General features: G+C 40.2%; 1 protein-coding gene across 1 annotated transcript; it reads left to right on the forward strand.

The window, feature by feature from the left end:
• Positions 1–8,845: 8,845 nt before the first annotated feature.
• On the forward strand, positions 8,846–12,457 carry LOC119743480. Its single transcript, XM_038219899.1, has 4 exons — positions 8,846–8,921; positions 9,761–9,903; positions 10,426–10,605; positions 12,206–12,457. Exons 1-4 carry the CDS (start codon positions 8,896–8,898, stop codon positions 12,340–12,342), a joined length of 486 nt encoding a protein of 161 aa, XP_038075827.1. The 5' UTR covers positions 8,846–8,895; the 3' UTR covers positions 12,343–12,457.
• The last annotated feature ends 12,129 nt before the right edge of the window (positions 12,458–24,586 follow it).

Consider the following 24,586-nt stretch of genomic DNA (forward strand, 5'->3'; position numbering starts at 1 on the left):
AGCCATCGGTGAGTTAGCTAGTTGACAAATATTTGTTGATAAAAATATAGATTTTATTTAAATTTATTTGTAGTGTTGTGAATGATTTTATGAATTATAATCTCAATGATAGTTCACATTGGCACATAGTGTTAGGTTAGCTTGACTGGTGTGATCTTTGAACTCAGGTAGATAGATAGAGTCACCTTACTTGTACTAAATTTATATTTCAACCTGGATTTCTTGTTAGATAAACCATACAGCATGTGAATCTTTTGTGGGGTAAATATTCCTGACATTGGAGATGTCTGATTTGTTCCTTTCATTTTCATTGTTTGTTTGCACACTCATAGCCAGTATTACACCGCGTTCCCACTTGAATTGGGAAAAGGTGGATCAAGATCCGGCATTTTGGTGTGATCGTTATCTTACCGCAACGAAACCGCAAGTCGCGTTCCCACTTACGCTTGATCCACCTTTTCGTACGGAAATGTTGGGTCCGAAAGGTCACTGAGTTCGGAATTACGCGCGCTCTGTGGGAGTGCCATTGTTGCATGGTTGCATGCTAGGCCAGGATGGGTCAGTTTTCAAACAGCACTATCAGAATTTACAGACAAAAATTACGCGAATTCACCAACATAAATCACGGATCTGTAGAGGATCCGTGCGTGCATAAATTAACAGGTGAAATCCAACAGAGCCGCTCATTGTGTGACATCACGGCAGAAACCAATGCATTGATAAGGATTACCTGGTTCTGAAGCTTCTCATTGGTTAGAAACGGTCACATGATGTACTACGACATCATTTTCCAATTTTCTATAATCAATACTCCAGATTTGTCACCTCCGTACGTACCGCGTTATCGGCACTATTCTAATCGCATACTCGTAAGCTTTTCCATGATTCTGTGCCAAAGTGAAGTCTTTTGGTGAGTGCGGAACTCAGAGTCATTTATGGATGAAAAATAAGTAAAATTTCAGGAATGAAAAAGGTTTAGTAATGGACGAACACGCAACAAAAATAAGGCCTATAGTGTAGTTTTAGGATACCACGTGCGCTTTTGCATGCGCGGTGCTAGCCCGTAGTTCAGCGGTTGTTTATTGTGCATGTTGTATACGCTGGAAATGTTCACATGAGCTACACGCCTGAAAACGTGTTTCTTCGTTCATGAGACCGCACCATTTTCGCGCCACTCGTGCACCGGGCGGATGTTAACAGGTCAAATTGCCGGATCAGATCCACCTTTTGCGTTCCCATCTGATCCTGATCCAGCAATTGCCGGATCTGATCCACCAATTGGGGGATCTGTATCCTGGTCCAGAGGTGGATCAGAAAAGGTGGATCTGATCCTGATCCACCTTATAACGGTTAGCGTTCCCACTACACACAATTGCCGGATCTGATCCACCAATTGGGGGATCTGATCCGGCAATTTGGCAAAAGATGGATCAGATCCCCCAATTGGTGGATCAAGTGGGAACGGGGTCTCTGAGAGTTATCGCAACAAGTGTGAGTTTACCATCGGCAAGAGTGTAGATGGCATCGGTGATTGAAACTGGCATTTTTTTTTATTTATGCAATCTCTTCATTTTGTGTGTGTATGCTCTCCGTTCACAAGTACCCCCTCGCCTGGATATAAAGTGTGCACACATGTACTCAATGCACCTGTTATGAAAGCTGAACAGAAAGTTCCAGGATTTTTTCTCAGTTATTCCCCTAATTTTTTTGTCAGGTCTTCATGAAACTTGGCCCTGGATAAATTGTGCAATAGTTTCAGTATCATGTCTTCTTATTTTCATTGACAGATAACACTGTTGGTTTCCGGCTTGGCGCTTACAGAGGTAAGTATTTCCTCTGAAGTTCCATTTTGGTAAAAGACGTAGATCAGCTTTCATGTTTGATTGGATCGGCTGTCGAGGGGCGTGGCCTATTGGTAGCTAATGCTGATCAATTCCAACCAATCAGAATGCAACACACAGAAAGATTGACAGGTGTACATATTGTGCATTGTCTATTATGTCTGTCAGGAATTAATTATTGGAAAGAAAGAAACAAGCCACAAAAGACTTAAACCCTTGTCATCCCCTTTGCTGACCAATATGTTGGCTTACTTTTGTGGCATGAACATTGAGGGTATATGTTTGTACTTTCAACATTGATCAGCAAGCTCTTTTACTCATTAGGGATTTTTCAACAATTACATTTGTACAAGCAAGAATTAGGTTTTAAATACAAAATTCAGGAAAATCACTCTTTGTTTAGATGTTGCTAGTGTACACTTTTATTTATGTTATCACTGATCTTGCTTTAGTTTTACACGCAAATTTGTTTGTCCTATAAAAAGTGTGTGACTTTTAGAAACATGGTTTGCCCTGCAATTTTTTTCTTCCAAATATTACTAGGTATCAGAAAGACGTAAGAGCTCAAACACCGATTTGGTGATAGTACATGTCTGTATTATTTGTGTTTAGAGTTTGAAATTACACAAGGAAATAGCAGCTTTAATGCACATATAAAAAGCAGCAATTCCTCGGATACTGTGCAAATTAAGATACATCTTGTATGATGCTAACTTTACAACGACATTCATATTTTACAGCATTGATTTTTCAATTACCCAAATTCGAGGTACCCTTGAGTCCATCTAAAAGAAATGTTAGAATATTGCTTTGCATTTAAACATCATACAGATTATAGACAATTATAGAGCATGCAAGTCTCGCCAGTTCACATTCACTTTTCATGTGAACATCTTGGTACCAAACACTGACTAGTCTAGCCGCAGACTCCCTTGTTTGAATTCACCCAATTCACCCGGTGAACGGAAGTGGAGGTCCACATTTTTTCAATTTACTATAGTAATCAACTTGCAATATTTTTTGAATGTGTTGTAAATCGGAATGATTCTTTTCTTGTTCAGAACCCATTCTTTGCCCTTGACTGGATATACCTAGTAAAATCACCTAGGTTTTTGAGGTCAACTTGCACGCTCTATTGACAGAAGTGGAGTACAAATTGCTGACTTTAGCCCGGTTCATACTTCACACAAAAGCATGTGCCAAGCAAAATTCATGTCGTCAACAATGGTGGACGCCCTTTGAATGTATTGTTGACGTCATGATTTTCGCTTCACTTTCGCTTTCGCGTGAAGTATGAACCGGGCTTTTAACTATCAACTACATTTTTTTCCAGCTAGTAGCTGTGAAGACACCTTTAATACACCAGACTTAAATCCCATACTGTACATCTAAAGCCTACAATGGTCTCATATTATATATCTTTGCTCTGCAGAAAGAAAAGTCTTTACCCTTGATTTCTCCTTGCTAAAGGATTTTTCAAGAAACTTCGAATAAAAAAACAGCACTTTATTTGGTCTTCAAAAAAAGTTATCCACATTGTGCAACATGTATGCACAAAGATTGGTATACATTTGGAATCAGATGCTCCTAATGCATAACTTGCAACTTTGTTGATCTGTTACTTAGGCTGTGTCTGAAACGGGCTTCTAGAGCTATGGCTACGGCTATTGTCAGATTGTTCCCATGTAATTGTTTTGGGTGAAGATCTAGACAATATAGCTCTAGCCATATCAAGTTTTTTTAATCTGTTCATTTGTGCATCAGGTCTTGACCAACAAGATAACCATTCCACCAGCACCTCTGACGTACCGTACCGGTGACTGGTACTGCCACAACGGATCCTTATCACTATCTGACACAACAGCACTTCACCTCAGAGATCTTCAAGATTGAGATCCAAAACCTCCCAAGACATTTTGGACTGGTGGTGAGTTTGCTCCCTAAATATTGAACCCTCAATAACAATAACCATACAGTTTGTGCCATTTTAGGAGTATGTATGTATTGTGCTCCATGCTTGGGATTTGTCAAGGTCTGTTAATAACAGAATCAAAAGGCTGTAAAATGAATTTCACTAAAACATGAAATATCCTAGCCCTGTGTTTGTATGAAAGTAATGACCACATTTTACGCACACTTTTTTGCAATGCCCGTGCACATGTTCACAATTGTTTCTAATGTTGCTGTGATGTCGATTTAGGTATTTTACACTTCACAGCTTTGGAGTTTTCTGTATAATTTATGAACCTAAAATTCATTGCATTGTACATGTTGAAAGGTTTGTACATTTAAGCATCTCACTGGCTGCATGCTATGTGCTAATGAACGCAACAGTCACATCAAACTTGATCAAAACACTTTTGTTACATTTTGTCCCCTCAAACAGCAGTGACACTGAAGTTCCAGCTCATTACATCGCTGTATTGCTCGTGAATACGGAATATTTTAAAGCCTGAAACATCCAAAGACTTGGAATATAGTTCCTAAAATAAAAACCTATTTACAGTGGAAAAAATTCAGGGTTATCCATATGTTAGTACCATTACTTGTATATTTCACACTGAAAAAAGTAACAAACTTGCTCATTAAAAGGAAGGGTAGATCATTTGTCATTTGTGCATTTTTTTCATTTGAAGCATCAAAAGTGCTCAAAATATGAAAACGGGTGCTTAACAATTAACACGATGAAGTTTAACTCTGTGAATGCAGTATCTTCCGAGAAAACTATAGTCAAGGTTCTCGGGTTCAATTCAAAAGTTGCTGAGTCACGTTTTATATTGCGTCCGAATTCAGCCCCAGGGACACATTCTCATTCAGTCAATTGCAGCTACGTGATGTCATGCACTGAACTGACGAATAATAGCAACCTAGTGTGCGTGTGCGGCGTGTCGACGCTTGCGCGCACATATTCATGGATTCACCGAATTTACAAACCAACTACATGAACTAACATGATGCATCGTTGAAAATTGCTTTCTTTCATTGTTTCCTTCAAAACAACAGCATGCCAAAAAGAATGATTTCACAGGGAGTTTAGTGCCATTAAAACCAAAAGCCTTTAACAATAATTTCGTCAGTTACCTTTTGGATAGCTGCAAATGATCTACTCTACCTTAAAATACGAACAAAAGTTTGATTCAAATAATTAAACTATTTGGGATGTGTTAATTTCTGAACCTTTTACATACATACATTGCATGAATACCAGCTGTTCCCTTCACTGATAGTTGGTTGCAATCTGCTCTGGGCAGGCCTGCACATTACTGATGTCATGGTGCGTACATGTATTGGCAATTCGCTGAAGTAAAACACATTTCAACTCCAGCATATTGTGTTGTTAATGTTTCTCAATGTCAAATCTACTTAATTGGCATTCCAATGAAGAAGATGTATGAAACGGCCTTAAATCTGCTCTACACTTTGAACACAGCAAGTTCAAAAGCAGCACTCACTCTACACACTGCTGCCCTTAAAGACAGCTTGCACTTATCAGGTACCAGTGAACATTGTTCTTGACAACTTTCCAAAGATTAAATCCCTTCTGGTTCTGGATGTGCATACTGCTGCCCTTGTGCTGATGGCTCGGTGTCAGTCAGCCCAGGACATTGTTCCTGAGTACTTGCAAGTGACTGCTGGCTCTCTGCTGGTTCTGGATGTTCACACTGTTCCCCTTGCATGGATAGCTTGCAGTCAGTCAGACTAGAGCATTGTTCCTGATGAGAACTTGCAAGCGCTGGGGTCCCTGCTGGTTCTGCATGTACCTCAACATGCACTTGAACATGCTGCTGACTGTGCATGGATGCCTTGCTGCTGCTTGGCCTGGAACATTGTTCTCGACAGCTGTCCAGTGACTGCTGACTCGCTGTGTGTTGTGCATGCCCTTGGCTTGGTGGCTTGCTGCTGCTTGGCCTGGCAGCACGGTGCTCTTGGTCATTTTCTGCCCGCGGAATCACATGAAGCTCAATCTGCTTCCCTGGCTGCGATGATCGGCTGGGATTCTGTCTTGGGCAACAACGACAGCACAGTTTGAGGAATGAGAAAGCCTTGACTACAGCTTCACGAAAGTCAGCGTTTGTGGCACTGTAGACTAGGGAATTAATTGAGCTATTGGTCAGTTTCAAAATTGCAATGCATATAATCAGAATATTTATTGTCTCTCCAAGTTCCAGATTGGCAACATTCTGAGCAGTTGAAGTAAACTTTGATGCCACTACACCTACATGAATTGTCATAATTGTAGCTGCAGTGTACAGTGAGTTCAGAATGAAGAAAACAGCAGTGTTGATGATAACCATGCAGAGAACCTTGCCTGCTCGCTTGGGACGGTTCGGAAACAGGGCTGATTGCTTGCATACTTTCCATACTACATAGATGTACAAAGCAAGAGTTGCTATCAAAGAGACAATGTTGATAATGGAAAGAATCCAAAAGTAGACTTTATCGGAGACAGCTTCTGTTAATGGTACGAAAATCAGAATCACACCAACAATAATTGTTGGCACCCAGAGTCCTGCTGATATCTTTGCTGCTCGAGATTTAGAGGCCTTTTCTTTGAACGTTATAGGATTGCGCACTGCAGAGAATCTCTCAGCTGCTATGGTAACCACAAAGAAATTAGAAGTAGCGATGAACGTGCATTGGCCACTTGATATTGCATTGTTGACCAACAAGTTGTACTCTGTAGGTGAAGACAGTACAAATATGAAGTAATTCATAAGGTAGAGGGAGTCAGCCACAGCCAGATTGGATAAGTAGATGTTGATGATTGTACGCATGGACTTCACTCGAATGACTGTGAAGAGAAAGACAAAGTTTAAGCAGAGGCCGATTGGTGCAATGATTTCAGCACTTAACCATGTTATTTGTTTAGTTCTTTCTCCACTCATGTAAAAGTTCTCACGATGCTTTTCAACTTCAGTTTTCCACCCAGTTGATGGAGTGGAGCTGTTTTGGTAGCCATCACCCATAGTTCATGCACAATGTAGCATTGAGCTCCGTGAGCCACATGTTGTTCAGATGCAGCAAAGAATGTTCTTCTCTATTTCAAGATCACTCCAGATTTATACTTACAGGGATTGTAAGACCTTGAGCAAAGTGGAATTGAAACAGAAAGTTTCTTGTTCTTTTCCTTCTTTTTCCCCAACATTTCTGTCCGATTTTAATGCATGTGACTATCTTGTGGTATCAGTTCCTGTAACCAAAGCAGATGCATGTGAGTCAGTTTCACTACTTGCACTGACATGAAATCTGAGAATTGAATTTGTTTCAGTTTTAATGATTGGCTCCAGATTAAACATGCGTATTGTGTACATGTAATTGTTTTTTTATGCAAGTCGTTCCTTCACAAGGCATAAATGCCACTCAATGTGAAGGCTACCGCACAAGAAGAAAAGACAGAAAAAGAAAGAGGATGATAGAAAATGAAGACAATTAAGTTTAGTGTGTATGAGAGATGCATGTTCACATTGCGTTATACAGGGTGATTAAAATAAAAGTGACCCGCCCTCAAGATTTTTTTTCTTACAAGGAATGCGATAATATTGAAAGCTAAATGAGCTAAGTGAGAATTACAGATTACACACAAGTATTCAAATACAAATGAGATTTTAATAATTGAAATCAAGAGAATTTTTACTATCAAGTTGTGTGTTTTGAATATGAGAAGCAAGTTAACTCTCTTTTTTCTTCGAAATATCGATGGTGATTTTTGTATCTTTCCCTTTGCAAGTTCTCGTTCATTCATGGAGGTGGGAAAACAATTGATGTTTCATTATCCTCATTGGGAGATGTATTATCAGTTCGCAACACGGTAATTGATAAGTGGTGGACAGCCAAGTTTTGTGATCATTTTATTGAAATAGACATGAATTGGGAATAGAGTTTGCAATTTAAGTGAAATTTTCACAGTTAATAGTCAATAAGATGCAGACTTGTATTCGAGTCACGAAACATCGAGTCCAAGTCCGAGTCCGAGTCACATTTCTCGAGTCTAAGTCCGTGTCCCGAGTCCTCCAGGTCAAGTCCGAGTCAGAGAGTCACAAAGGTTGAGTCCAAGTCCGAGTCACGAGTCACCTCTTTGTATAAAAAACGTACATTTTAGGGAATTCAGAGATTCAGAGTCACCTTTGATATAGTATGGAAATACGTACATTTCAGGTGCTGTAAATTTTCATTTTTTCCCACAGCTTTTCTCTAATTTTCTCTGGAAATGAGGAGTTCATTTGCAAAACAGTTATAAAGGCAATTCAGACAAAACTGGTATTGGCCTTAACTTTTGCATTTAAAGTTCAGGCGTTTCAAATATCTTTTTTTAGACTTCTATATACGTGAAAGGTGGCGATTGAAGTTGGACGTAGTGCCGGTTTTCTCCTCTATTTTCTTCCTGCAGAACTTGCATTCTGCACTTGATCTTCCATTGGCATTTCTCTTGAAGTTAAGATATCCAAAATTTACAATTTTTGGAGTGGATGCCATCATGATCTACATACGTTGCAACTTGCATGTAACGTTACCGAAACGGACAGATCAGCAGACTATTCATATCGCGTTATCACGATGCGACAGCAATACACGTGTGAACGAAGGACGTCTGACAAGAAAAGTCTGGTACCTTACCCTATCAGGTAACAGGCCACGGCCACGCACGCACCACATCGAGCGCCCTGTACATGTATTGCACAGTAAAGAAAACGATCAAATTATATATGTGCGCGTGTGCAGTGCGGTAATTTCCGTCGAGTCACAAGTCACTTCAAGTCCAAGTCCGAGTCCGTAGCCCCGAGTCTGAGTCCGAGTCGTAAGTCAAAGTGACTCGAGTCCCAGTCCGAGTCATTTAAAATGTGACTCGAGTCCGAGTCCGAATCACGAGTCATACAAGTCTGATAAGATGTACTTTATTCGTGTTTTTTATTAACATAGAACAAGCCAATTATTTTAAAATTTTTTTCAAATTCGGTCACTTTCTTTTTGACTCATCCTGTAGTTGGTTCAACCGGCACTGGGAATAAACTTGATGAATACATCCTGAAAATGGCTTTGGGGATAATGACAGTATATGGATGTGATTGGACGGAGGAGCAGGTAGTTGGTAGTTGGTTTCAATTTGGTCATGTTACTGATGACGGAAAGTAACATTCACTCAAAACATCTTTAAGCACTAATATTACTTTGTACAAAGGTATATGTAGATGAAGACAACAGCAAAAAAAGAGGAGATTTTTTCTATCAATCCTTGTTGTCTTTTCCCCCAAAATGAATTGTGTTCTTCCCCTGGATGTTGATTTATTTACCCATACAACAATTCTGTACTTCCCTTCTGTTTGATATTCAATTTGATCTGATAAGGAATGAAGTCAAATGGAAGTTTTTATTCACAAATCACAATTGGATTTCTGTTCATCAGTTGCCTTTTTTTCTTTCCTGGGCAAATGTTGGTTGTCATCTGATCAGAGTTTCTTCTTCACTTTCTGGGGTTGTTGTCATTTGAAATCAGTCTCTGCCTTGCCTGACGATCAAGTTGATGTTGTCATATTCTCAGTTTTGTTGATGGAACATCTTTGCAAGACAATTTGCAAGGGCTAACTACTTGGTCTAACTACGTGGTGGCATGGTTTAGTAAAGGTTTGCGGTACCACCATGTACAATGTAGAAGTCTTTTTTGGGAAGATGTGTCATGCCTACATGGTGTTACTGCAAACTGCAAACCTTCACTAGAACACTGTCTTCCACAAATGTGACAATTGGGAAGGGGAAAGTGTGTTTGTCCATTTTTGTTTGGGGGGAATGTATATCCCCAACCCCTTTTCTTCCCCTGACATCCCCCCCCCCCCCCCCCCCCCCCCCCCCCCCCCCCCCGCCCCTGATTCTATGTAAATATTTCAAAGCTAATCATAATTGTATTGATGATATTTCAATGATAGATATAAAGTGTTTGAGGACCTACGTGGATCTGTTTGGGCCTACAACTACGTCCATTCACTGAGCGGATTCGGGATTACCCATCGAGGACTCGAAAAGATAGGAGAGAACAAGGCCAGTTTCTTCGGTAAAATTATCCAGTCAGGTAAGACAAACATCTGTGAAGACTCATTTGCATTGGTCTGCATCTCAATTCTATGTGGATAGTTGTGAAATTCGAAATTGTGAATTAGAAAGTAGGAATCAACTTTATTCGATTTCATCCATATAATTATTGATCTTCTTTTTCATATATGTATTTTTTTTGCCCTTCCCTGAAGTATTTTACAAACACTGTACACATTGAGTTTTGTCCGAGGGTTTGCAAGAAAAAAATCAACAAGCTTACTTCTGGTTGGACACGAACCCCCAACCTTCTGCTTCCTAGTGCAGACACATTAACCACTCGACCACTGAGCTTGCTGTGGCAAGCTGGCCGTTTGGAGTCTGATGAAGCAGCGCTTAACCCAACTTTGTTTGTGTAGGAGGTCATTAGTTTGAGTCCCACCTAAGCCTTCGGACAACACTAAGTGCACAGTGTTTACAAAATATGTCAGCGAAGGGCAAACAAAAATCAAATATAAAAAAGGCTAATTTACATCTCATAATTTTTTTTTTTCCTGCCCAGGTTCCCATCTGAAGTCCATCCAGATGATCCTTAATAAGACAGCAGACGGTACAGGCATCGACTCCAACACCCTAGCCTTACAGATGAAGGGCCATCCTGAGCTGAGGGACAAGCTTCATGTCGTCACCTCATGGGGGCCTTTGCCTGTCTACCCTGGGGTGGTCAACTCAGAATTACCTGGTAGGTACAGTGGACTCTGTGACCAAGTACCAGTGTTGTAGTCGAGTTACCAACGTCGAGTCCGAGTCCGAGTCCAAGTCTCGAGTCACAAGCCTCGAGTCCGAGTCCGAGTCACAAGTCACTTGTTCTTAGTTGTTCACCGAACTAATCGTTTTTTAAAATTATTTTTTAATCCTCCATTCTGTCTTTTAAGTAAATCCCAGTGTATATAGTTGTGTGTGTACATGTTGTTTAGAGCCAAAATGTGTTTTCCTTTTAATTCCCATCCCTAAAAAATCTTCCTCCAACCCTTCCCTCCATGTTTTATCATCCAAACAGTATTCCTCAATGATCCTTTCCCATCCCTACGTTAGGTTTTTACTTTTGATGAAATTACGTGACTCGAGTCGCGAGTCATCGAGTTCGAGGAGTCATGGTCAAGTCCGAGTCATTTTCCAATGTGACTAGAGTCCAACTCAAGTCCGAGTCCTAGACTCGAGTCCTACAACACTGCCCAGTAATCCCTCTTAAGAAAAGGTTTAGGTGGAACTCTTGAACGCATTGTCGCCCAACACCTTGTGCTGATGTTAAGATATTTGATGATCATAGTGCAGTGTTCATATAGCACTCTTATACAACACTCTCAGATTGCTCACACTTATTACCCCTGTTCATCAGGCCATGAGAACACTTTCCTGCTATAAGCTCGAGATCAGCCCTATCTGGTCTGCACCCCCCCCCCCCCACATGTACTCAATGGAGGCAATTGTAGTAATGTATCTTGCCCAAGAACACCAGCACCGTGTCCCCTGTCAAGATTGACTCAACATAACATCGTGCATGAGTCAAACACAGGAACCTTTTGACCACAGGACTCTGCATGCTGAATAAAACTCTAATCAAATAACCAACGTATAAACACCGACGTATAAACACTGTATGAGTGTGTTACCTCCTGAGTGAAAGTTGGAAAAAAACGTTGGCGAGGGGCAAAACCTAACTTGATTTACATAACCCCAACTTAAAATTCCATCTTATGAATAGTTAATGCTATACCTGCTGCTATGTACATCAGATTCGAACCAGCCAACTGATTCCCTTAGCTCGGTGGTTGAGTGGTAAGACATCTGCACTAGAAAGTAGGAGGTCTTGGGTTCGAGTCCCACCCGAGTGATTTTTCCAACTTTCACTCGGGAGGTAACACAACCGTTTATACGTCGGTGAAGGGCAAAACCTAATTTGATTTACATCACCCCGACGCAAAATTCCATCTTATGAATACTGAATAAAATTAGTGATACACATGTACATACTTTGCGTAAAGATATTTGTTGTGTGGAAGAGGAAAGTACCTCAGACAGTCAGACCACCGTTTAAACAGAAGATCTGACCTGACACGTGTACATGAGGACATACAAGGGCCTCATGATTCTGATATTTAGTACGCTTGTAGATATTTAAATAATGTTGAACCCTGCATCATAGGTCGATCTGACAATCTACGCGCTTGCCAGTATCAGACTTTAAACGGCCTGCAAGAACCTGCCGTTTTGAGTCTGCGTTTAGATTAACCACCATTTTGCTTGTCTCATTTTGAATATTCTTCTTTTTTTTTCCTCAGAGGATCTCAAGACATCTATCACCAGGCATCTTCTCAACATGCATCTCGACCCCAAATGGCAAGCTCAACTGAACCAATACATGGTGTCCAAATTTGTGCCGGTTACACTGGATCAGTACAAAGGATTGTTCAAATAAACAAACAAATGTTCCAATAAACCAAAAAGGGAAACCGACGATTAGTGCATTATGAAATATATTGCATTATTATAATATAACAATTGTAACAAAATAACGAGACAGTGTTATATTTTTTTAAAAATAATGATTAATTCATTGTTGAAATCAGTACTCTTAAATTGGAACTTGTCATGATGCAATTTTGTGCTCTAAATTAATAATGCAATATACATATTTTATTATGTAAACATGTTTTTTTATATATTTTACTGAAACCACAGAGACTAGTTGTCAATCTACAAGCTATTGTCACATCTTACTGTGTGCAATGAGTTCGTTAGCAGGGCTCAAATTTTGTGTGAAAATCTTGTGGACAACAGTACCTGAAAGTATTATTCACTGGACCAATGTACATTCACAGATAAAATTGAAACACTGTTAACTCAAAGCCATGTGCATCATTTGCAATGACCTGGAGAAGCATTGATTTAATGACAAAACTCTGCTCAAAGTCAAGATAGGAGTGGTACCAAATACCCTTTGAAAATATTCCAGCTGAAATTGTTTCGTGTGGATGAAAACTGAGGTGGTGTTGAAAGAGGGTGTCCACGGCACATTATGCATTAGCAATGGAATCCAGTTACAAGACACCCCAAAAAAGTGAATGTATTTTCTCGGTTTTCTTAAAACGTATACTATCCAATCAGCCTTCAACAGGTTAGTTGTCATGCACCCTGCTTCAGACTTTTAGCAATTTTGTTGCTTCAAACGAAAGTAAAGGCACAAGAAGCAAATAATCATATGTACCTTTTAAGAAAGTTGCAGTCATTAGGATTATACAAGAAGTGTATTTCATTGCTTCTGATGGTAAATGGAAACATCAAATGTGAACATTTTGAATAGTTGGTCAAATGACTCTTGCATGTGTAGGATTAGTCATGATCATGATAATCTGAGACCAGATTTGGACAGCACATGCAATCATGAAAGGCATGTATTCATCTGAGTGCAATGTGTAATTATAAAACATCAAGATGAATTTGTATTCCCTTTGTTTTAAGTTGCCAAATCTTCCAAAGAATTTATATACAATTTAGAAGTGTTTTTGTCATTTCGTATAACCTTCGAGAGTGAAATACATTTGAACATCAAAACAATGTGTGTTACAGTGAAGTGCAAATTTGCCTTGTTGAGATTATTTATGCAAATACGATAAGGTTTTCTGTCATGGATGTTGGTATGAACGTAGATGATGTGGATATGATTCACCTACTTTAATGTACATGTAGTTGTGTTTGTCATTTATAATACATGTACACCATATAGTTATTAAACTGTGCTGTAAATTTTGGATTTTTGTGACTTGCTTTAAAAATTAACAGTCACTTCTTTCATATTTCAAAAAACTATATTTCCAATGGCAAATTATTAAAGTGGATGCGGTGTTTAAAATGAATCAGACTTTTATATAAATGTTCTAGTTTTCTGGCAACGTGATGTTAGAAATGAACTCTTTTGAACTTTTAATAAAATTGTATTTTCAATGGCAAATTTTATATTAAATACATGTACATGTAGATCTCCAATTTACTTGTTTTAGTCAAATTATTCTGTGTGAAAGATTGACCATTTTTTTCCTCTGGCTTATTTCATTGTGTCACGCTTAATTTCTTGGTTACAGAATCCCAATGTTTTCCAAGTAGATATCATGGCTAATGGAAAGTACTCAAGAAAAATACTCAAAACCCAAATTTAATAAAAGTATCTTCCTTTGCTTGTACATATATTCAATGGGGAGTGCCCAGGGGAGTGCCGATAAAATCCTACAATCGTGCACATTACCTAATAGTGTACAGTACAATTCCAGGGCCCCTGCTCACAACTATTTCTTTTTTTGGGGGGGGGGGGACCGTTCGAATGTGACATCACCTTAATTCTAACATTTGCTACCGTTTTTAATGGGGGGGGGGTTTTTCAAAAGTTTGGGCGCTCCTGCCCCCCCCCCCCCCCCCCCCCCCCCCCCCCCCCCCCCCCCCCCCCCCCCCCCCCCCCCGTTATGGAACTGCACATCTGAGGGTGAGTACCCTCAAATGACTCGGCCCATTTCGGTTCTGTAGGCCACATTTCTTGCGTTTACCACAATTTGGTAAAAAATAATGACTGAGCTGCAGCTCTGCTATTTGCCCAGGATATTATATATATATAAGTAAACACAAAAAAAAATACATAATCTTTACACCGTTCTTAAGGAACTTTGTTCTACTTTTTTCATTTTGAGGTAGCATTTTTGGTATCAGGGGTCAATCTCTCTGGGGGTAATCCTGCCACCAAGTCTATGTTAAAAAGTTTCTACCGGTAACTTTAACAGCGCCCTCTAAACAAATCTTTGAGAGTGGCGTTTTTGAAATTTCGGACTAGCTTCGGACTCGGTGTCGTAATCATTTCCACAACTAATTACATGTCCGATACAGGCATGTCATAACATTTGGGCTGTCAACAACAAGAAATGTTCAAAGCAAAACAAAGACCGATACCAGTATATCCCGAAAGTGACAAAATAACATCGCTGGAAGTCAAAGCTAAATCTTTCAAACGAAACCAATGTTTACGAAAATTCCCAAGGTATGACGTATTGCCCACGTGAGGGCGCATACAGGTGGTGTTGTTTTGTGACACTGACAGGTGCAAAATGAATGATTACAATTCACACGTGGCGGTTTGTTGTCATGTCAGTGCTGCATGCACATGTCACAATGAAAAGACCCTGTACTCAAGCCCGTCTCGCAAGTGTCGTCGCCATGTTGGGTCACTTTCTCCGGATGTTTTCATGGTTGTTTCTCTGCTAATTTGTGAGGTACTTGGTTCAGTGCGTCCGCCGTCAACTCGATTTTCTTAACCCCTGAAAAACTGCAAGAAGTTCATGGCCTGGTCGTGAGTATTTAACAGGGAAAGAATCGTATTACCAAGGTTGCGATCATGGCGATGTGCATTCACAAAGCGCGGGGTTTGCAATCGAATCAACGTACCTTTTCCGTAAACCGTAGATCTAAATTTTCACATAATCCTATTTAAACATTTTGGATTTTGAGCATGTTAAGGAAGTGACAGTTAAGCTAGTGGTTTCTCACGTTCGTCATGTGCATTTTCCCATGTTGAATAACTTGAAGTGTTCAACATATTTAATTGGCCTGATCGAAGATCAATCTGATAATTGACAATTATTATGTACCAAAAACAGGGCTGATGGCTTTCAGGGACTTCATTCATCCTTGCAACATATCTCTCTCTCTGTTATTTTAGTCTCTATTGTATTGGAGTGGTGATGTGAAGTAGTTTTCTACAGGAAATAATTAATGCTGGGTTCCTTTATTTTCAATAGGACCCAAAGAAATATTGATTGTGAAAAGAATGCAAAAGTCATATCCGTCACACCTTTTGTGACGGAAATGACAATTATTATATTACTTGGCTTTTGGAAGTATAATTACCTTTTCAAGTTGTTTACTTTACAAATTATGGCAGTAGGTACATATTGAGAAATACACGGGGACATGCATTTTGAGGGGGTTTTGAGGGAGTATTGTAAAGAATGAGCATCTTGTCCATTATGTTAAAGAGTTTTTAACACTGCACATAATAGGAGTCGTGTGAAGTTAATTTCACTGCTCAAAAATCTAATTTTCATTCTATATTTTTTCGAATTATAGTGCCTTAAAGTGTCGGGACATGAAAGTAGACACTTGATACTGAAGAATGACCCATAGGCCCCTTTTTAATAAAAACTTGCTGGGAGTGTACATGCGGGAAGAAATTCATGATAAACTATCTCCAGCATTTAGGATAGAGATAAACCCACGAATGATTCTAGCGTAAGGTTGATGCATTGGCAGTTGTACTGTTTAACTATGTTCACTATAGGGTGTCAGTGGGTACATTTAATTTTTTGAAAAGAAGCTGAAACAATTAGAAGCAGTAGGTGAAAATTAACAAAAATCCACTTTGAAAAAAGATGTATATCATAAATTTAATTTACATTAATTTACTTGTGCTTTTAACAAATTCAATAAATATATAAAATCTGATATCAAAAAGTATTTTTGTCCTCTGCAGGCTGAGTGTAAACATTAAACTGAAATCCACAGGCAAAAGGGGAACTATGTATTGGTGGAGTGAGGAAATTATGGATGTGACATTTACACATTTAAAAATAAACAAAATTCTAAATCGTATTTTTCCAAAAGTTTTAACAAAACTCAAATTTTAAAAACAGGAACCTATTTTCCGCTATCTTCCTTTGAGTTGAGCATGCATAACAAAAATAATCCAAACCTATTCAATTTGCTAAAAGCTAAGGAGAACTGCAGTACTAGATTACTTTCAGGCTACGTGCTCATCTTTTTATTGTTTTCAATGACAGCCCTCTTTTTATTATGTTACTCATTTATTATTTGTTGTGTCGATCATGTTGGTCTGCACAATGGGCAGTCGTCAGTCTTTGTGAAAGGGCTCAACATTGAGATGGTTCTTTAAATGTTTGCTAAACATTTACAAAATGAAACGTCACATCCTTAGAAGACATTGGAGGAGGAGGTCTAAGAAATTGGAGGAGGAAGGCAATTGGAGGTCTGTGGATGTTTGAGCTACTACGTACATGTAGAGGGTAACAGATGTCTCTGATGGTGATGCTGAAGTTTTGCAGAGCTATCGTCTGTTTGCTGACCTTCATTGCTAGACGGACAGAGCATGGATGTAGCTGCTTGATACTCATGATGATGGTGTCCCTTTTGGTGAGTGCTGGGTGTTCACTGATTTCCTGTAATTCTCCCCATCTGCCATGTGCTCTGTGTTTGTGCTGTCTGGCGTTGAGTTCTCTTGCTGGTGTACCCAGTGTACACCTTCTGCATTCGCAGGGGATGCATCAGGTTCGGTCTTGGAGGCTTGCTTGTCCTGTGGGCTATTGTGGATCTTGTGGGTGTGGAAAGCCCGGATACCTTTGTCATTTAGGAAGTACTGGATGTGATGAGAACTGCCTGTGTTGGGCTGTGTAATAGGCGGGGTGAGCCTAGTGGGTTCGACCTTGGGTGTAGGGGACCCTTTGGTAGGTGAAAGACTTTGGATCTTGCGTCTTGACTGGATGAGCCTTGAATCTGTTGTGTTGTAGTGCTGTCTTGATATGGTAAAGTTGTTGCCGGCCAGGATTGTGGTTGCTGATGCAGGCTTCCCGGACAAGGTTGCTCTTTGACTGGTGTTTGGATTTCCGGGTGCAGGAAGGATTGGTTGTCGATGTTGCCAGTCAGTGTCTGTCGGTCATCTCTAATAGACTCAGGGGTCGAGGGTGTTGTCAGACTGTTTTCAGACCTTAGCATCCGGGGATGAGATTCAAGGCGCCTGATCCTCACTGCGCCAGATGCTGCTGTAAATCCAGTTGAAGTCTTTCAGGACCTGCTGGAGGTCCCATGCTGTATGATGAAGTGATGAGAGTCTCATCCATGTACTGAAGACAAACTCTTGGTCTCAGATCTACGAAGGCAGTACTCCTATATGAAGGCATTGACTAAAACTGGGGATAGAGTTGATCCTGTGGAAGTTCCAGAAGGCTGCTTGGACAACTGGCTGTTCATTGGAAGAAAGACAGCAGGATGTAGGTGGGTCGCAGATCATGAACCTGGTTTGGAGTGTGGGGCTTCATATTTCTGCAGGGCGTAGTCAAGTCGGAGTCCCCCTTGGCACCGAGGCATGAGTAGCCTGTGGGGATGGCAGTGAATATCTGGTAGCCTTCATCGGGGTTGACCATGGTGTCGTTGGGAACACTGTGAGGTTGCGCTCATGGTGTCATTGGGATCATCACCCTCACCATCCCCATCACCCCCACTGGCGGCCGCCACCACCCCCCTCACCCTCACCACCACCATCACCATCATCATCATGCTGCTGCTGCTGCACTGCGCTGCGCTGCGCTGCGCTGCGCTGCGCTGCTGCTGCTGCTGCGAAAACCTTTACTTGTGATCCCAACAAAGCCATGTGCAGCTTCAGTGGAGACTCCAGGTATTCATCACCAATCCCATGGGTGAGGCATGTCTCAAGGTCTCGGTCAGGAAACCTTCATGAAGACAAGCTGTGTGAGTGTGAAACCCTCTCTCTGGATTAGGTTTGTGATCTCCTACCCATCTACATCCTGCCGTCCTTCATCCAGTGGACAGGTCAATTCTTCAAGCAGTCAGCTGGAACTTCCACAGGATTAACCCCATCTCCAGTTCTGGCCAATATCATCATATAGTTCTGTACAGCTTTCGTGGATTTGAGAGCAACAGTTATCTTCAGTTTGTGGATGACACTTTCATCATTTTATCACACAGCACAGTACCTCCAGCAGTTCCTGAGACACTTCAGCTGGTTCACACACAGCAGCATCTGGCTCACCTTGGATCGAATCTTCTTCCTGGATATTGAGGCCTCCAGGCAGTCTGGCAGTATTCTCAGCCCTTTTGTCTATCAGAGAGCCACACATTGATAGGCATCTCCACAATCAATCTGTCCAGTGCCCTGGGATCTATTCATCAGTCATTGGCACCCTTGTCTGGCAATCCTTCATCATTGACCACGATCCTTTGCTGCGACAACTTTGCTATGTCAAGGCAACAATCCAACACGACCGATTTGGGGTACATCAAGTTGAGACACTTGATCCGAAGTCTTTCACTGACTAAAGTGTTTCGTATACTCAAAGTCTACCCATCAGGTTCATCTGGTCCATTACACTTCCCTTCATAGGCAGCTCTTATTGCATTTAGTCCTTCCTGAATGACACTGGCATCTAGGTTTTCCATGCCTAACATGATCTGCAATAGCCTACAAGGATGAGTAAGACTCTGAGACCTAACCTGATGTAACACCTGTGAATACAGAAAGGTCTGCATTGGGTACATCGGTGAGGATCTTAGCGCTGGACTCCATGAACACAAGGCGCATGGTTCTTTGGGGAGATTGCAGGAAATTTTTGATAATTCAGCATTTTACCGATCGGTAGCACCTCATCATAAGTATTGAGTGCCACAATCCTTGCCGAGTCTGAAAGGCCTTGGATGTCTGGCACAGGATTTTTCTGCAGGACATCAGTTCCATCATCAGTGATATCTGGAGTCCTTTGCTGTGCTAGCATCTCAATATTCCACAGGCCTCCAATACTCACTCCACCAATAGTTAACATCTAGTTCCCCTTTTAGCTTGTCTGTGGGTGTCTGTCCTCAAAACTCAGCTCTGTAAGTAACATTCATGTACATGTACTCACTTGACATTCTATAGTGAACAAAAATTGCCCTTTCTTGCCTTATGTTAATTGTCCTGTCTTGCCTGCCACTTTCTTGCCTAAAGTGCCAATATTTGCCTAAAGTGCCACTTAATTCTTACCTAAAGTGCCAACTATTTCTTGCCAAAAGTGCCAACTATTTCTTGCCAAAAGTGCCAATTAATTCTTGCCTAAAGTGCCAATTAATTCTTGCCTAAAGTGCCAATCCTTGTCTAAAGTGCCATCTCTTGCCTAAAGTGCCATCTCTAGCCTCAAGTGCCATCTCTTGCCTCAAGTGCCATCTCTCGCCTAAAGTGCCATCTCTCGCCTAAAGTGCTAACTCTTGCCTCAAGTGCCAATTCTCGCCTAAAGTGCCAATTAATTCTTGCCTAAAGTGATAATTCTTGCCATGTTGTCTAATGTCTCTAGGCCTATTGCCATCACTTGCCATAATTACATCCCTTCTTTACCGATACTGTCCTACGTGCAAAATGTTATTCCAATCAAAGCTGCCATGCATCAACCCTCCTTGCCAGGCATGTACACTCCCATTCTAGACACACAATTCTAGTTCTAACCTCAGTTAGTTGCCTTCAACTTCAAGTCAATGGCTGGATTGAAGGTCTAGTTCATTAGGTTTTTTTAGGTTAAGATTAATTCAAAGTAATCCCTTGCTAATTTGTTTAGTCATACAGAAAATTGGGTAAAAGTTCACACTGAAAGCCACAGCCCTTTACGTTGTTTTATTTCAATTAATTGTACTGGATGCTAGTATTGCTGCTGTTGCAAGCAGGTCATCACCCTTATTAGGTAAACCATGCAAAGCCAAACCATTGGCACCAGTTGTCTTTTATGTGGACGACCACACAAGTAATGTACTTGCATGCATATGGTGAGTAACCACTTAATTTTGTCACTTCCTTTGAAAAACATGTTCACCAGAGCCCTTGAATTAGAAATTGTTTGAAACAAAATAAAAAAACAAAAACAAGACTATGAAACCCCCCTCCCCCAAAACACCCCTACCCTTATCCTAACCACTGACTTTGTGACTCAGCATGGCAACACTTGTTAAATCTTTGATACTTGATAAAAAATTACTTCTACTTTTTAAATACATTCAACGTTTTCAATCCTTTTTTGTTATAACTTCAAATTTGTGTTACTTTTTATTGTTGATTCTTTTTGATAGGCAATTTGTTGGTGTCATTTGACATTTCTTGATCTTTTAAAGAATTTGGGGTCAGAGAAGGCAAACCCATCTACATGTAACAAGAATTATGGTGTTTTCACTAGCTTATTAATTGAGTGTGAGTGTTGCCTCAAGTAGGCCTACTCAAGTCTAAGCTTTGGGCTTGTCCACGTAGTAAGTGCGAGGGCATAAATGTCAAAACCAAATCATGATTTCTGATTTAAATATTTTTTTGGTATTTCCATCAGTTTTTTACAAAAAACTTGAACACCTTTGAATCTCCTGCTTTTGTCTGTTGATGGAATGGACTGTCACAGTGCCTTTAAACAAGATCTGACTGTTGGTGACTAGCCTGTGTAAAAGGCATGGCAGGGGAAAAGAATTGAAATTTTGACTGTCTGTGACCGATCACACAAAAGTTAGTGTTGAAGGCTACTTAACAGTAATGACCGAATTTAAATAAGTGTCAGCAGTTTATTACTTTACTTTGTCTTACATTTTATTTTGGTATTCAAAATCAAGAAAAACCAAATTAAACTAAAGTCAAAATTCAGGCATGCAACTTTTCCTCGGATCTGCTGATTTCCTTGTTTTTAACTTTTCGTGAATGCTATTACAAATTGAAAATACCATACAAAGTCTTGTGTGGTTTTGGAGTTTCCTTTTTTCCCCCTAAAATGCCAGTTGCATGCCTGAAAACAGTAAACATACATAAGCATTTGAATAATCATTATCATTAGAAAAAAAGGTTCAAAATATCTTTTGATAAAACACTGAGGCACACAGTATTTCAAAAGGGTTTGTTTGACTTTTTAGAAATGATTCAGTACAATGTTAGGCTGTAATATGATTTATTTCAATTAATTATTTTGCTTGAAAAATATTCCTGAACTAGCAATTTGCTCCCTATGTTCCTCCAGTTACATGAATTAGGAAACTAGTATTTTTAAGTTGGTCACCAGTAATCCTCACCGTTTAGAGAAAACATATCCCCATCTATAGGCAAGAAAACTGAATGAGTCAGTGGACAATGCAGTAAAGAGACAGTGACAGCAGTTACTAGATTCAACACATTTATTAATAACGAACGCTAAAAAAAACGATTGCATGCCTCCACAGTATGTGCTTCTACCCTAGTTTGAGTCAATGCAGCGCTCGCTATGCAGCGCATCCAAGCCACGCATTAAATAATGAAAATGTGTAGTCACAGGCCCAACCAATAAGCATGTCGGCTCGTCACACTGATATGGCGGTGCAGTCTGGACCTCCAGCTGTACACAGTGCAGCGTATGACTCGTAGCTGTCACAGTTACCCTTTTGTTTTAGGGACTGTGGCTGGAAAGATAAAATGATTAGATTGCAAACACCAAATAATCACAACAATGGACAAGATCAGTTCTATTTACACAATTATTATTTACAATTTAATTTATAAGTCCACTTCTTCTTGCAGTATTTACAATATTTCTCCTTAAGTCATAAAAAGGATTATAAATTTCTCTTAAGTCATAAAATGGATGATTAATGCGGAAAACAACAAAAATATCTCACAAAATAAACTATAAGTATTCTTTCTTCTCAGTTTTAAACTCTTAACTTGAAACACAACTGAACCAAAAAAATAGTAATTAAAGGAATATCTGTTTTTACTTTCTGAACAAATTAAACTCAAACAAGAACGCTAGGTGTGGATACTTTCAAAACCACTTCTACGTTTGTCCACTAAGTCATAAAAAAAGCAATGTATACTAACTTTGGATGTTTTCCAAAGGATCTATTAAAAAACAACAATGACCAGTTAACTACTACTTCCAAATTCAATTTCCAGTCAAATTTGCCAAAAAAATACCTCTTCAATTTATAAATCACAAAAAAACATGTCTTGTAAATCAAGATGATCAAAGAAATCTATCTAAATAGATTTCAATAACAATTAAATGTTATTGCAAATAATAAGAAATAATACAGTTCACCGTATTTTAAAACTTTGGTGTTCTGCTGCTGATTTCAGCCTCTCAGTGGTGTTACACTAGAGATGACAGCCCTTCCGGTGTCCTCTGTCGTCTCTGCGACTCTACCTCAAACTCGACGGTTGCTACTGCTTAATCCACGTCTTGAGCATCCCGGCTCATCAACCATCTACCTCAAATTTGCACTACAGGCTACAAGGGCCAAGGGCCATGGTTTCCTTGTCATTCACGATCTTGGATTCGCTGATCCAGCCGCTCTTGGTCTCAGCTCCACACCACTATTTGCCCTTAAGCAGTCTGTAATATCTGCTTCTGCAAGTTGCAGCAAATGCGGCAGCTATACCGGCTTGCAAGAAAGCGCGCGGCTCAGAGGATCAAAGCATGACATTGACATCCATGTCTATCAAAAATCAAATGTGCTCTGCCGTGGCACACCCAAAAATCTCTCTTATACCAGCAATCACTGCAAACCAACCGTGATACCTAACATTCCGCTTCATTCATTACAACCTCAAGGAATTCAAACACAAAGATTGAGGACGAATTGGATAAGCTTATTCAATTAAACACAAAAGGCATTACATGCTATTGGTATGGGTAACACAAAGGAAGAGAATTCTACTGCTCCTGTCAGTCCTGTATTGCTAAACAAAATAGTAGGTTATTTACATGTTGGCAAAGAAATCCATGGCCCTGTGTAAATAAGAGTCAGAAGTTAATGAATAAACATGAAGAAGTCTACAAGCACATTTGGAAATATATAAAACACTTCAAATCTAAGGGGAATTCTGACAGTAGCATAGTGTAGTGTAGACTTACCATCGGGTAAACTGTTCGTGTGCTCCGTGCCTTGGCTAGCAACAGACTGATGTGCTGCGCCTCTTCATGCAAGTATGCCCTCAATGAAAGCGCACTATGCAACTGTTCACGTGACGTGCTTCATAGCAACACTCGTAGCGATGTATGATTTGCATTACAATGGGCCCTCTTTAATTAAGCCAGGGTGTCCCGACCTGAAAGCTTATACACAATATTTTAAGAGCACTTTAATAACACTTTTAAATTATGGGACGTCTCTAATGGGAGCAGTACTCAGAAAGAATAATTTGGGACCTAATGGTTCATTTCTTCTTAAGCTTGGCATTGAAGATGATGTCAAACATCCACATCCTTTTCTGATCTTGGTTGCTATGCTGGCTGAAACTTGGTGACGATGAAGGTTTTTGTCATCTTGGTAGCAGTCCAGCTCAATGTCTCCTCAAGATCGATGTCTGGCACCAGCTCACCCGAACTGGTCCCAGTTGGACCAGTAAGTTTTTGATGCTGGACCATTTATTGATACGGCACTCTGGTATGGTCGACTGCTGCATTTTTCTCCTTCAGAACCCAGGTTATGGTGTCGTTCTTTAGTTGGGCCTCACTTGTTTTGATTGGCTCTGCATGTTTTGATTGGCTCTGCACATCCCGCCTGCATGGCTTCTTCTACTGGTGACTCAGCCCTAGAGGTGTTGCGTTCGATGCTTGAGGAAGCTGGACAACAGCTAGCAATTTACGCCTTGTTACACAGTAATTAGGTTTGGGTTTGGACGGGGTCTACCCGATGTTCCCCAATACCTGTTCCCCAATACCTATATATGTTCCCCAAAATCCTCAGGGTTAGGCTTAGGGTTAGGGTTAGGTTTAGATGGTTAGGGTTAGATGGTTAGGTTTAGGTTAGGGTTAGATGCTTAGGGTTAGATGCTTAGGTTAGATGCTTAGGGTTAGATGGTTAGGTTTAGGTTAGGGTTAGATGCTTAGGGTTAGATGCTTAGGGTT

The sequence above is a fragment of the Patiria miniata genome, unplaced genomic scaffold (assembly GCF_015706575.1).
Source record: "Patiria miniata isolate m_02_andy unplaced genomic scaffold, ASM1570657v1 HiC_scaffold_6, whole genome shotgun sequence".
Classification (NCBI taxonomy): domain Eukaryota; kingdom Metazoa; phylum Echinodermata; class Asteroidea; order Valvatida; family Asterinidae; genus Patiria; species Patiria miniata.